Raw genomic sequence first — 12,890 nt, 5'->3', positions numbered from 1 at the left:
ACCTGAAAAATGACACTTCTCAATATAGCACTGATTACGACTTGGGTCTACTCGTCTATCCCTGGCTGATAGACGCGTAAGACAAGGGGTACGGGCGTGAGGTGAGGTGACAAGGGTGAATGACGACAGATCAATTCATATGATTATATAGGCACAAGCTCCTCGTGCATGTTTTCATAGCATGTTTTCTTAGCAATTAAGTTGAGGCAAGTCTCGATGCCCAGTCTTGTCTTATGAAAACACGGAAGCTCCCGAAAAAGCATGAGCGAGCGAGCGAGCGAACGAACACAAAACAAAAACAAAAAAAAGAAACGAACAAGCGATAAAAGGAAACGGGGGGAAAAGAAAAAGAGTAGAAAGGAGAGGAAAGGGGAAAAAGAAGAAGGGTAGACAAGAACCAGAAATGCAGTTTGGGACATGCATTCTAAAATCGGATCGAGAAATGGAGTTGGGAAACAGTGTTGGAATTCAACCAATGAAAGCGTTTCATTTTGAACCAATGGGAGGGCCGGATTCTGGCTGAGGCGACCAATGGCGTTGCGTGCCGCGCTTTGCGAGCTTTGTGAATTTGTGTGTGTATTTATAGTAGAAGGAGAGGTGTTTGGTGTTTCATTTCTACTCGGACTCGACAAGAAGAAGAGAAGACTAAAGTAAAGATGGCTCGAACCAAGCAGACTGCCCGTAAATCGACTGGAGGCAAAGCCCCACGAAAACAGCTCGCCACCAAGGCCGCTAGAAAGAGTGCCCCCGCCACCGGCGGTGTGAAAAAACCCCATCGATACAGGCCAGGTACCGTGGCTCTCCGAGAAATCCGTCGATACCAGAAGAGCACCGAGCTTCTCATCCGAAAGCTCCCCTTCCAGCGATTAGTCCGTGAAATCGCCCAGGATTTCAAGACCGATCTCCGGTTCCAGAGCTCCGCCGTCATGGCCCTGCAAGAAGCCAGCGAGGCTTACCTGGTTGGACTTTTCGAAGACACCAACTTGTGCGCCATCCACGCCAAGCGAGTCACCATTATGCCCAAGGACATCCAGCTCGCCCGAAGAATCCGAGGAGAACGAGCCTAAATTACTTGGCTTTGTGTTATTAAAACGGCCCTTTTCAGGGCCACCTAACTCGTTCAGAAAGAAACGTTTCCATGTTCTATAATAAAAGCAAAGCAAAGCAAAGCAAAGCAAAGCAAAGCAAAGCAAAGCAAAGCAAAGCAAAGCAAAACATTACATTACATTACATTACACTCCCCCCTCCCCCCTATCAAATGAAATGAAATGAAATCATGGAAAGAAATTACGCACGCACACACAGGGAATACATCTGCAGAATAGAATAACAGATGGATGAATGAATTTCACTTGTCGATGGCATGAAGCAATAAAGCCCGTCCGTAATGGCGGTTCATTGAGTGAACGTGTTTTTAGTGTCCGCGTGGGAATCCTGCCACAGCCCTTCGTGCCGTATCAATTTGAAAGAAAATGGGCTGAACTGCAAGTCTGATGTTTCTTCTAGTCGGCTCTCGCCCCCTGCACGAAATCAAAGCTAAAATTCGAGGGTAAAAGTGAGTGTAAAAGGACGGGTTTGTATTTGAGAGACTCAATGTGCGCCTTTCAAGCCTGGTTCTCAGACTAAGTATACACTGGGAGTACACAATATTTGTATGAGTGTAAAGCCCGATTTCTTCTCTTTCGAATGGCGTAGTCCAATTTTTCTCCCATCTAAAACTAAGTTTGAATTTGGGAGAAAATGCGAAGCAATAAACACATAGTTGTGGTGATTTGCGTCCGGGGCGAATAAGTGCTCTCTACGAAGTCCGCGCCCGCCTGGTATGTTTTTTCACGAACCATCGCGGCTCATTCCCTAGTTGACAGCGGAAGAAGTACGACGTTTTTGCATCCTACGCAAACACAGACCTTATTCTAGTGAAAATGGCAGATGTAGCAGCTCAAGCACCCGCGACAAAATCACCAAAAAAGAAGATGGCATCCAAGCCCAAGGCAGCCGCCACACACCCGAAATACGTTGACATGATCCGCGCTGCCATTGGCAGTTTGAAGGAAAGGAGTGGTTCATCACGACAAGCTATCTTGAAATACGTCATGGCTAACTACAAGGTCGGATCCGATTCGAACATGGCTAACTCCCGGGTAAAAACCGCCCTGAAAAACGGTGTCAAGTCCGGAGTTATTAAGCAGGCCAAGGGCACGGGAGCAGCCGGTTCCTTCAAACTTGGTGACGTAAAGGCCGAAAAACCCAAAGTGAAGAAAGCCGCTAAAAAGTCTCCTGTTAAGAAAACGGCCACCGCCAAGAAACCCAAGGCAAAGAAAGCAGCACCCAAGAAAGCCGCTACACCGAAAAAGGCTAAAGCCGCCGGAGCCAAGAAGACAGTAAAACCAAAGAAGGCCAAGTCACCCAAAAAGGTGAAAACCCCTAAAAAGGTTAAAACCGCAAAGCCAGCCAAAAAGGCAGCCCCCAAGAAGAAAGCTGCCGCCAAACCTAAAAAGGCCTAAATGTCTTTCCCCGAGCTTTATTGCACGACTGTAAAACGGCCCTTTTCAGGGCCACCCCAAATTTCCACGAAAGAATGCCTTTCCATATTCTAATCGAAAAAATGTAACCATTTGTCGCATAGTAAGTGATCAATTCACACATAAAGCCTATCCCCTGACCTGTCGTGTTTATTGTCCTATGTACATATATATGAAAACCTAATCATCCTATTATTTCTCACTAATCACATTGTAAATTAATGCACCTTGTACACATAACACGTCATTGTCTGAGATATCACCTCGGTGGAAGCGGACGTAAAATACAACTAACCCATCATCATCTGTCGGGCGAGCACGCATGCTGAATACTACTCTATAAGAGTTTCCAGATATTTTAAGTCCTAAATGGACGCTTTTAGCCGAAAGCGCTAAATTCTGTTCTTGTGTATTAAAATTAGTCCTTATGCTTGTAACAGGTGGGAATTGGAGTCGGGTCGCACCACAAAACAGTATACCAACCAATTGTTGAATAGGGGGCAGATATATATCGCCGAAGTAGAGTACATAGTTCTCCGGAGTGGACATTGGCACCTTGAACATGGAGGCTGTCAGCTGAAATGTGTCGGGTTGTGCGCGAGTATTATGTGTGTAAAGAACTACTTGAAGCATTAAATCGGGTACGGCACGGGTCTTATGGGTCGCCCTAAACTACCGCACCTCTTGTTTGTGCTATTTTCTGAAGGGGGTCGGGTTTTTTTTTTTTTAATTTTTGTTTTGTTTGGGTTTTACTAATTAATTAGAATATGAAGGTTTTCTTTCTGAATAATTTAGGTGGCCCTGAAAAGGGCCGTTTGATATGCTTTGTGAGCGTTGTCAGATCTAACCTCCGAAACCGTACAGAGTTCGGCCTTGTCTCTTCAAAGCGTAGACGACATCCATGGCTGTGACGGTCTTTCGCTTGGCATGCTCGGTGTATGTGACAGCATCTCGGATGACGTTTTCCAAAAATACTTTAAGGACACCACGGGTTTCTTCGTAGATCAAACCAGAAATACGTTTTACACCACCTCGTCGGGCCAAACGTCTGATGGCTGGTTTAGTGATACCCTGGATGTTATCACGAAGGACTTTCCTGTGACGTTTGGCTCCTCCTTTTCCCAAACCTTTTCCTCCCTTTCCTCGTCCAGACATTTTGCAAGAGTTGATTCGATGTTGCTCGTTCAAAGAAAACAGCAAGTATGATTACCCTACACTGAATTTCGGTTATTATAGGAGTTAAGCGCGGACCTGTGAGAGAGACTGTGTTTTCTCGTTCACGCCAGCTTCAATTTTCTGCGTTCCACCACACATCACATATATGTCCTGTAATGTCAATCTTTCTTCCCTACTTTTTCATTCATTCATTCATTCATTCATTCATTCATTCATTTATTCATTCATTCACTCCTTCATTCATTCACTCACTCCTTCATTCATTCGTTTCTTCTTTTTCGGTGAATGAATGAATGAATGAATGAATGAATAAATAAATAAATAAATGAATGAATGAATGAATGAATGAACGAACGAACGAACGAACGAACGAACGAATAATGACCGCACGCACGCACGCGCGTACGTACGTACGTATGAATGAATGAATGAATGAATGAATGAATGAATGAATGAATGCGCCTATGTCATTATGTTATGGCGTGGCGTGGCATCTCATATAATCTTATGGTTTCATTTGATTGGATTCGTAATTTGTTTTGTTTTCTTTTCCTTTCCTTTTATTTCGTGTTGAATTGAATTGAATTGGATTGGATTACGCCGGCTGCAGATAATAAGGGTAGTGATAGTAATAATTAAGGTAAGGGGTGGGGGTAAGGTAAGTTGATGTTTTGTGTCGAGTTTCAGGCTTGGGGCTGCGCACATCTACATGTACGTAATTTTGCGAATATTAGAATATGTTCGTTTTCTCTCTGATATATTTAGGTGGCCCTGAAAAGGGCCGTTTTTTTTTTATCAACAAAAAGCTGCTTTTTATTTTGAAGTAGCCTTCTCGGATTTCTTGGGCAGGAGCACAGCTTGGATGTTGGGTAGAACACCACCTTGGGCGATAGTTACTCCGGACAACAGCTTGTTCAATTCCTCGTCGTTTCGGATGGCCAACTGGAGATGACGGGGAATGATTCTGGATTTCTTGTTGTCACGGGCGGCGTTGCCAGCCAACTCGAGAACTTCGGCAGCTAGGTACTCAAGGACTGCAGCCAAGTAAACTGGGGCTCCGGCTCCAACTCTCTCGGCATAGTTTCCCTTTCGGAGAAGTCGATGGATACGACCGACGGGGAACTGTAATCCAGCCCGGGATGATCGGGTCTTACTCTTTCCCTTTACTTTTCCTCCCTTTCCTCGTCCAGACATGTTGAATGATGATCGTTCGTCGTTTAACTTAAACAGACAAATGAGTAGCGAAAACTAGTTAGTTTTCCTTTTATGCCCGCCAAACAGAGTCGGGGGCTGTATATCATGCTTACGATGAGGTCCGCGCGATCGTCGCTAGCACGCTCGATCCGATTTCCCGACTCACATGGTCTGTATAAAAGGCTTTTTGGCCAGTTCGGGCCAACATTCACTGTTCTAACTTGTTACAGCAGTCATGCCACCAAAGGTCTCATCGAAAGGCGCCAAGAAAGCCGGAAAGGCGAAAGCCGCACGCTCCGGGGACAAGAAAAGGAAGAGGAGACGAAAGGAATCGTACAGCATCTACATTTACAAAGTCTTGAAACAAGTCCACCCCGACACCGGTGTGAGCAGCAAGGCGATGTCCATCATGAACAGTTTCGTCAACGACATCTTCGAAAGAATCGCTGCCGAAGCCTCAAGACTGGCCCATTACAACAAAAGATCAACCATCACAAGCAGGGAGATCCAGACTGCCGTCAGACTTTTGTTGCCCGGTGAATTGGCTAAGCACGCCGTCAGCGAAGGTACCAAGGCTGTCACCAAATATACCAGCAGCAAATAAATGTTTCCCACCCGAAACCGAAACAAAAACGGCCCTTTTCAGGGCCACCGAAATCATTCAGAAAGAAAACCTTCATGTTCTATACGAATCAAATGCCACACCCACCCCGTTCCATTCAGTTCAATGCGATCCAACCCCAACCCTAAGCCTAACCCTAAAGCGATAATTGGAAAAGAAAAATTACATCAAAGTACATATATCAAATATATAAATAGACAGACAAAAAGAAAACAAACAAATATATAAATAGACAAAAAAAAAACCCAGAAAACAAATACATAAACATACAAAGAACGATCTCGCACAATATGACAAACAGTTTACCTGAAAAATGACACTTCTCAATATAGCACTGATTACGACTTGGGTCTACTCGTCTATCCCTGGCTGATAGACGCGTAAGACAAGGGGTACGGGCGTGAGGTGAGGTGACAAGGGTGAATGACGACAGATCAATTCATATGATTATATAGGCACAAGCTCCTCGTGCATGTTTTCATAGCATGTTTTCTTAGCAATTAAGTTGAGGCAAGTCTCGATGCCCAGTCTTGTCTTATGAAAACACGGAAGCTCCCGAAAAAGCATGAGCGAGCGAGCGAGCGAACGAACACAAAACAAAAACAAAAAAAAGAAACGAACAAGCGATAAAAGGAAACGGGGGGAAAAGAAAAAGAGTAGAAAGGAGAGGAAAGGGGAAAAAGAAGAAGGGTAGACAAGAACCAGAAATGCAGTTTGGGACATGCATTCTAAAATCGGATCGAGAAATGGAGTTGGGAAACAGTGTTGGAATTCAACCAATGAAAGCGTTTCATTTTGAACCAATGGGAGGGCCGGATTCTGGCTGAGGCGACCAATGGCGTTGCGTGCCGCGCTTTGCGAGCTTTGTGAATTTGTGTGTGTATTTATAGTAGAAGGAGAGGTGTTTGGTGTTTCATTTCTACTCGGACTCGACAAGAAGAAGAGAAGACTAAAGTAAAGATGGCTCGAACCAAGCAGACTGCCCGTAAATCGACTGGAGGCAAAGCCCCACGAAAACAGCTCGCCACCAAGGCCGCTAGAAAGAGTGCCCCCGCCACCGGCGGTGTGAAAAAACCCCATCGATACAGGCCAGGTACCGTGGCTCTCCGAGAAATCCGTCGATACCAGAAGAGCACCGAGCTTCTCATCCGAAAGCTCCCCTTCCAGCGATTAGTCCGTGAAATCGCCCAGGATTTCAAGACCGATCTCCGGTTCCAGAGCTCCGCCGTCATGGCCCTGCAAGAAGCCAGCGAGGCTTACCTGGTTGGACTTTTCGAAGACACCAACTTGTGCGCCATCCACGCCAAGCGAGTCACCATTATGCCCAAGGACATCCAGCTCGCCCGAAGAATCCGAGGAGAACGAGCCTAAATTACTTGGCTTTGTGTTATTAAAACGGCCCTTTTCAGGGCCACCTAACTCGTTCAGAAAGAAACGTTTCCATGTTCTATAATAAAAGCAAAGCAAAGCAAAGCAAAGCAAAGCAAAGCAAAGCAAAGCAAAGCAAAGCAAAGCAAAACATTACATTACATTACATTACACTCCCCCCTCCCCCCTATCAAATGAAATGAAATGAAATCATGGAAAGAAATTACGCACGCACACACAGGGAATACATCTGCAGAATAGAATAACAGATGGATGAATGAATTTCACTTGTCGATGGCATGAAGCAATAAAGCCCGTCCGTAATGGCGGTTCATTGAGTGAACGTGTTTTTAGTGTCCGCGTGGGAATCCTGCCACAGCCCTTCGTGCCGTATCAATTTGAAAGAAAATGGGCTGAACTGCAAGTCTGATGTTTCTTCTAGTCGGCTCTCGCCCCCTGCACGAAATCAAAGCTAAAATTCGAGGGTAAAAGTGAGTGTAAAAGGACGGGTTTGTATTTGAGAGACTCAATGTGCGCCTTTCAAGCCTGGTTCTCAGACTAAGTATACACTGGGAGTACACAATATTTGTATGAGTGTAAAGCCCGATTTCTTCTCTTTCGAATGGCGTAGTCCAATTTTTCTCCCATCTAAAACTAAGTTTGAATTTGGGAGAAAATGCGAAGCAATAAACACATAGTTGTGGTGATTTGCGTCCGGGGCGAATAAGTGCTCTCTACGAAGTCCGCGCCCGCCTGGTATGTTTTTTCACGAACCATCGCGGCTCATTCCCTAGTTGACAGCGGAAGAAGTACGACGTTTTTGCATCCTACGCAAACACAGACCTTATTCTAGTGAAAATGGCAGATGTAGCAGCTCAAGCACCCGCGACAAAATCACCAAAAAAGAAGATGGCATCCAAGCCCAAGGCAGCCGCCACACACCCGAAATACGTTGACATGATCCGCGCTGCCATTGGCAGTTTGAAGGAAAGGAGTGGTTCATCACGACAAGCTATCTTGAAATACGTCATGGCTAACTACAAGGTCGGATCCGATTCGAACATGGCTAACTCCCGGGTAAAAACCGCCCTGAAAAACGGTGTCAAGTCCGGAGTTATTAAGCAGGCCAAGGGCACGGGAGCAGCCGGTTCCTTCAAACTTGGTGACGTAAAGGCCGAAAAACCCAAAGTGAAGAAAGCCGCTAAAAAGTCTCCTGCTAAGAAAACGGCCACCGCCAAGAAACCCAAGGCAAAGAAAGCAGCACCCAAGAAAGCCGCTACACCGAAAAAGGCTAAAGCCGCCGGAGCCAAGAAGACAGTAAAACCAAAGAAGGCCAAGTCACCCAAAAAGGTGAAAACCCCTAAAAAGGTTAAAACCGCAAAGCCAGCCAAAAAGGCAGCCCCCAAGAAGAAAGCTGCCGCCAAACCTAAAAAGGCCTAAATGTCTTTCCCCGAGCTTTATTGCACGACTGTAAAACGGCCCTTTTCAGGGCCACCCCAAATTTCCACGAAAGAATGCCTTTCCATATTCTAATCGAAAAAATGTAACCATTTGTCGCATAGTAAGTGATCAATTCACACATAAAGCCTATCCCCTGACCTGTCGTGTTTATTGTCCTATGTACATATATATGAAAACCTAATCATCCTATTATTTCTCACTAATCACATTGTAAATTAATGCACCTTGTACACATAACACGTCATTGTCTGAGATATCACCTCGGTGGAAGCGGACGTAAAATACAACTAACCCATCATCATCTGTCGGGCGAGCACGCATGCTGAATACTACTCTATAAGAGTTTCCAGATATTTTAAGTCCTAAATGGACGCTTTTAGCCGAAAGCGCTAAATTCTGTTCTTGTGTATTAAAATTAGTCCTTATGCTTGTAACAGGTGGGAATTGGAGTCGGGTCGCACCACAAAACAGTATACCAACCAATTGTTGAATAGGGGGCAGATATATATCGCCGAAGTAGAGTACATAGTTCTCCGGAGTGGACATTGGCACCTTGAACATGGAGGCTGTCAGCTGAAATGTGTCGGGTTGTGCGCGAGTATTATGTGTGTAAAGAACTACTTGAAGCATTAAATCGGGTACGGCACGGGTCTTATGGGTCGCCCTAAACTACCGCACCTCTTGTTTGTGCTATTTTCTGAAGGGGGTCGGGTTTTTTTTTTTTTAATTTTTGTTTTGTTTGGGTTTTACTAATTAATTAGAATATGAAGGTTTTCTTTCTGAATAATTTAGGTGGCCCTGAAAAGGGCCGTTTGATATGCTTTGTGAGCGTTGTCAGATCTAACCTCCGAAACCGTACAGAGTTCGGCCTTGTCTCTTCAAAGCGTAGACGACATCCATGGCTGTGACGGTCTTTCGCTTGGCATGCTCGGTGTATGTGACAGCATCTCGGATGACGTTTTCCAAAAATACTTTAAGGACACCACGGGTTTCTTCGTAGATCAAACCAGAAATACGTTTTACACCACCTCGTCGGGCCAAACGTCTGATGGCTGGTTTAGTGATACCCTGGATGTTATCACGAAGGACTTTCCTGTGACGTTTGGCTCCTCCTTTTCCCAAACCTTTTCCTCCCTTTCCTCGTCCAGACATTTTGCAAGAGTTGATTCGATGTTGCTCGTTCAAAGAAAACAGCAAGTATGATTACCCTACACTGAATTTCGGTTATTATAGGAGTTAAGCGCGGACCTGTGAGAGAGACTGTGTTTTCTCGTTCACGCCAGCTTCAATTTTCTGCGTTCCACCACACATCACATATATGTCCTGTAATGTCAATCTTTCTTCCCTACTTTTTCATTCATTCATTCATTCATTCATTCATTCATTTATTCATTCATTCACTCCTTCATTCATTCACTCACTCCTTCATTCATTCGTTTCTTCTTTTTCGGTGAATGAATGAATGAATGAATGAATGAATAAATAAATAAATAAATGAATGAATGAATGAATGAATGAACGAACGAACGAACGAACGAACGAACGAATAATGACCGCACGCACGCACGCGCGTACGTACGTACGTATGAATGAATGAATGAATGAATGAATGAATGAATGAATGAATGAATGCGCCTATGTCATTATGTTATGGCGTGGCGTGGCATCTCATATAATCTTATGGTTTCATTTGATTGGATTCGTAATTTGTTTTGTTTTCTTTTCCTTTCCTTTTATTTCGTGTTGAATTGAATTGAATTGGATTGGATTACGCCGGCTGCAGATAATAAGGGTAGTGATAGTAATAATTAAGGTAAGGGGTGGGGGTAAGGTAAGTTGATGTTTTGTGTCGAATTTCAGGCTTGGGGCTGCGCACATCTACATGTACGTAATTTTGCGAATATTAGAATATGTTCGTTTTCTCTCTGATATATTTAGGTGGCCCTGAAAAGGGCCGTTTTTTTTTTATCAACAAAAAGCTGCTTTTTATTTTGAAGTAGCCTTCTCGGATTTCTTGGGCAGGAGCACAGCTTGGATGTTGGGTAGAACACCACCTTGGGCGATAGTTACTCCGGACAACAGCTTGTTCAATTCCTCGTCGTTTCGGATGGCCAACTGGAGATGACGGGGAATGATTCTGGATTTCTTGTTGTCACGGGCGGCGTTGCCAGCCAACTCGAGCACTTCGGCAGCTAGGTACTCAAGGACTGCAGCCAAGTAAACTGGGGCTCCGGCTCCAACTCTCTCGGCATAGTTTCCCTTTCGGAGAAGTCGATGGATACGACCGACGGGGAACTGTAATCCAGCCCGGGATGATCGGGTCTTACTCTTTCCCTTTACTTTTCCTCCCTTTCCTCGTCCAGACATGTTGAATGATGATCGTTCGTCGTTTAACTTAAACAGACAAATGAGTAGCGAAAACGTGTGTGTGAGTTAGTTTTATTTAACGTCCGCTTCCACCGAGGTGATATCGCAGACAATTACGTGTTATATGTGCATGGTGATAGTATTTACAACGTGATTAGTGGATTAGTGTGGATTAATTAGGTTAATAGATATATATGTGCAACGAATATACAGAGACGAGACGTGATTTAACAGGTGTAACAAGTGCAAACTGGGACGGTTACAGACATATGGTAGGACAGACATGGACATGGACGAACATTTACACAGACAGAGACATTTGTATACATGAAGGTGGACGAACATATATATATATCTATTTTGTTATCTTGGTTGGTCAGGTCGTTCTGTCCGGTCGAATGGCAGGGCGGTGCAACTCTTCCTTGGGGCTTGTTGGTGAGTTTTAGGGCCTGGTCCATTCCTCCTTCCATTTGGATATGTTGTCCGGTATGGTGGTATTGTTTGTATTTTGTTTCTATGGTTCATTCCTTTGTTGTTGGTTCTCAGAAGGAAGAATCCAGCTCCTGAAAAGAGAGAAGGAAAGAGATAGTATCTGGTCTTACAGTGATATGTGTGACGGTTTCGTCTGGTTAGGCTTCTGGGTGGTGGGGGGGAGGGGGCTAAAAATAATAATAATAGTAAAGAAGATAATAAGAGTAAAACAAAAAATGAAAGTAAGAGTACTTAGATAAGAATAATAATAGTAGTAATTTACTGTAGAGTAAGATGGATCTGGAAGGTAATAATATTGAATGATGTTAGGGGTATTTAGGTTTTTAATACAATAGTAGTAAAAGAGTTTTAAAAGATACTTATTGAGTCATGGAAGAGACTGAGGCAGTTGTCGATCTTCCATGACTTTCCTATGTACTGTGGTGGTTTTTCTATCCCATAGTAATATTGGGCTGTTTCATATATTAATATTCGTATCATGTCCATTAGATTTTGGTGTTCCTTGTCGTTTATGTGGATTCCGTCTGTCTGGAGCATCTTTTCCGTAGCCTTTTTCCATTTGTTCGTCTTGTAGGAGTAGGTGCCCCCGTAGTGCAGCATGGGGTGTTCGGCCAGTTTCCTGAGCATGTGCTGATTTAACCTCTCTTGTATACGAATATACTTGAGGGGATCAGCGGAGTATCTGGGTAATAGCCTTGGGTATGAATTTATCCAGATGACAGGTATCATCCCCACTCTACCCTGGATGGCAAGCATGACCTCGATGATGTGGTCAGCGAGTGTTTCAGGGTCAGTGCGGGGTCGAATGTCGTTGCCCCCGATATAGACAAGTGCTATATCTGTGGCTCTGGTTATTTGGCTTACCCTACTTCTGCATTTGGCAACTGTGGCCCCACCTACTCCGTAGTTCTGAATGTTGTGGTGATGGTGGATTGGTTGGTTGGTTTTCCTGGCGTACCTCTGGAGATGCGTCATATACGAAGATCCTGTTAGTGCGACGTTCAATTTACTGGCCATGACGATGAATGATTTGCATTTTTCCGTGAGTTAATTTATACCATCTGTTTGACACCCTGGGCGTGATTGATTTGTGTAAGCTGGGTCTCGGCTGTTTGTTTGTTTGCCAAGACGCTCGGCTTGCCGTAGAGTTTCTGATTGAGAGATGATAAATCGATAATCAGTTGCAGTATTCGTTAATTACTAGTGGTAGTACTAGGGGTAATGAGTTCCGTTTATATAGTCAATCTTTATTAATAGACAATCAGTTACAATATTTGTTAATTACAAGTGGTAAAAATCCGTTATGGCATATATGTTAATCAATATACAATCAATATTTATTTAATCGACATGAAGTAATAAAAAATATGATCTATAAACTAATTTTATTCAAATTTCATAAGGTACAATAATGCATATATGGTTGATTATTTAGATCTACAATCAATGTTTTGTTTAGTCGAATTAAAATAAAGATGATATAATCCATTGAGTTTTCAGGGTATGTAGCGTTTCCCTCGGTGGGGACAGTTTTGCGCCAATACCCTGCTGCCAAGTATTTTTAGAGGTGTAGAATGAATGAGCTTCCTTCGAGAGGACGTTTTTACTCATCATCCTGCTGTGTGATTTTGTGTGAATGTGCTTGGTTAATTAGTTTTAATGTAATATTATCTGTGTCGTAGAACGAT

At 43.8% G+C, this 12,890-nt stretch overlaps 2 protein-coding genes across 2 annotated transcripts; both read left to right on the top strand.

The window, feature by feature from the left end:
- Positions 1 to 1,574: 1,574 nt before the first annotated feature.
- Positions 1,575 to 2,662, top strand: LOC126827446 (histone H1-delta). Its single transcript, XM_050556768.2, has one exon. The coding sequence runs from the start codon at positions 1,923 to 1,925 to the stop codon at positions 2,502 to 2,504; it is 582 nt and encodes a 193-aa protein (XP_050412725.2). The 5' UTR covers positions 1,575 to 1,922; the 3' UTR covers positions 2,505 to 2,662.
- Positions 2,663 to 7,392: 4,730 nt separating this feature from the next.
- LOC126827445 (histone H1-delta-like) lies at positions 7,393 to 8,480 on the top strand. Its single transcript, XM_056102479.1, has one exon. The coding sequence runs from the start codon at positions 7,741 to 7,743 to the stop codon at positions 8,320 to 8,322; it is 582 nt and encodes a 193-aa protein (XP_055958454.1). The 5' UTR covers positions 7,393 to 7,740; the 3' UTR covers positions 8,323 to 8,480.
- The last annotated feature ends 4,410 nt before the right edge of the window (positions 8,481 to 12,890 follow it).

The sequence above is a fragment of the Patella vulgata genome, chromosome 7 (assembly GCF_932274485.2).
Source record: "Patella vulgata chromosome 7, xgPatVulg1.2, whole genome shotgun sequence".
Lineage (NCBI taxonomy): Eukaryota > Metazoa > Mollusca > Gastropoda > Patellidae > Patella > Patella vulgata.
Note: the sequence above shows the minus strand (reverse complement) of the source record. Positions and strands in the feature narration are given on the sequence as shown.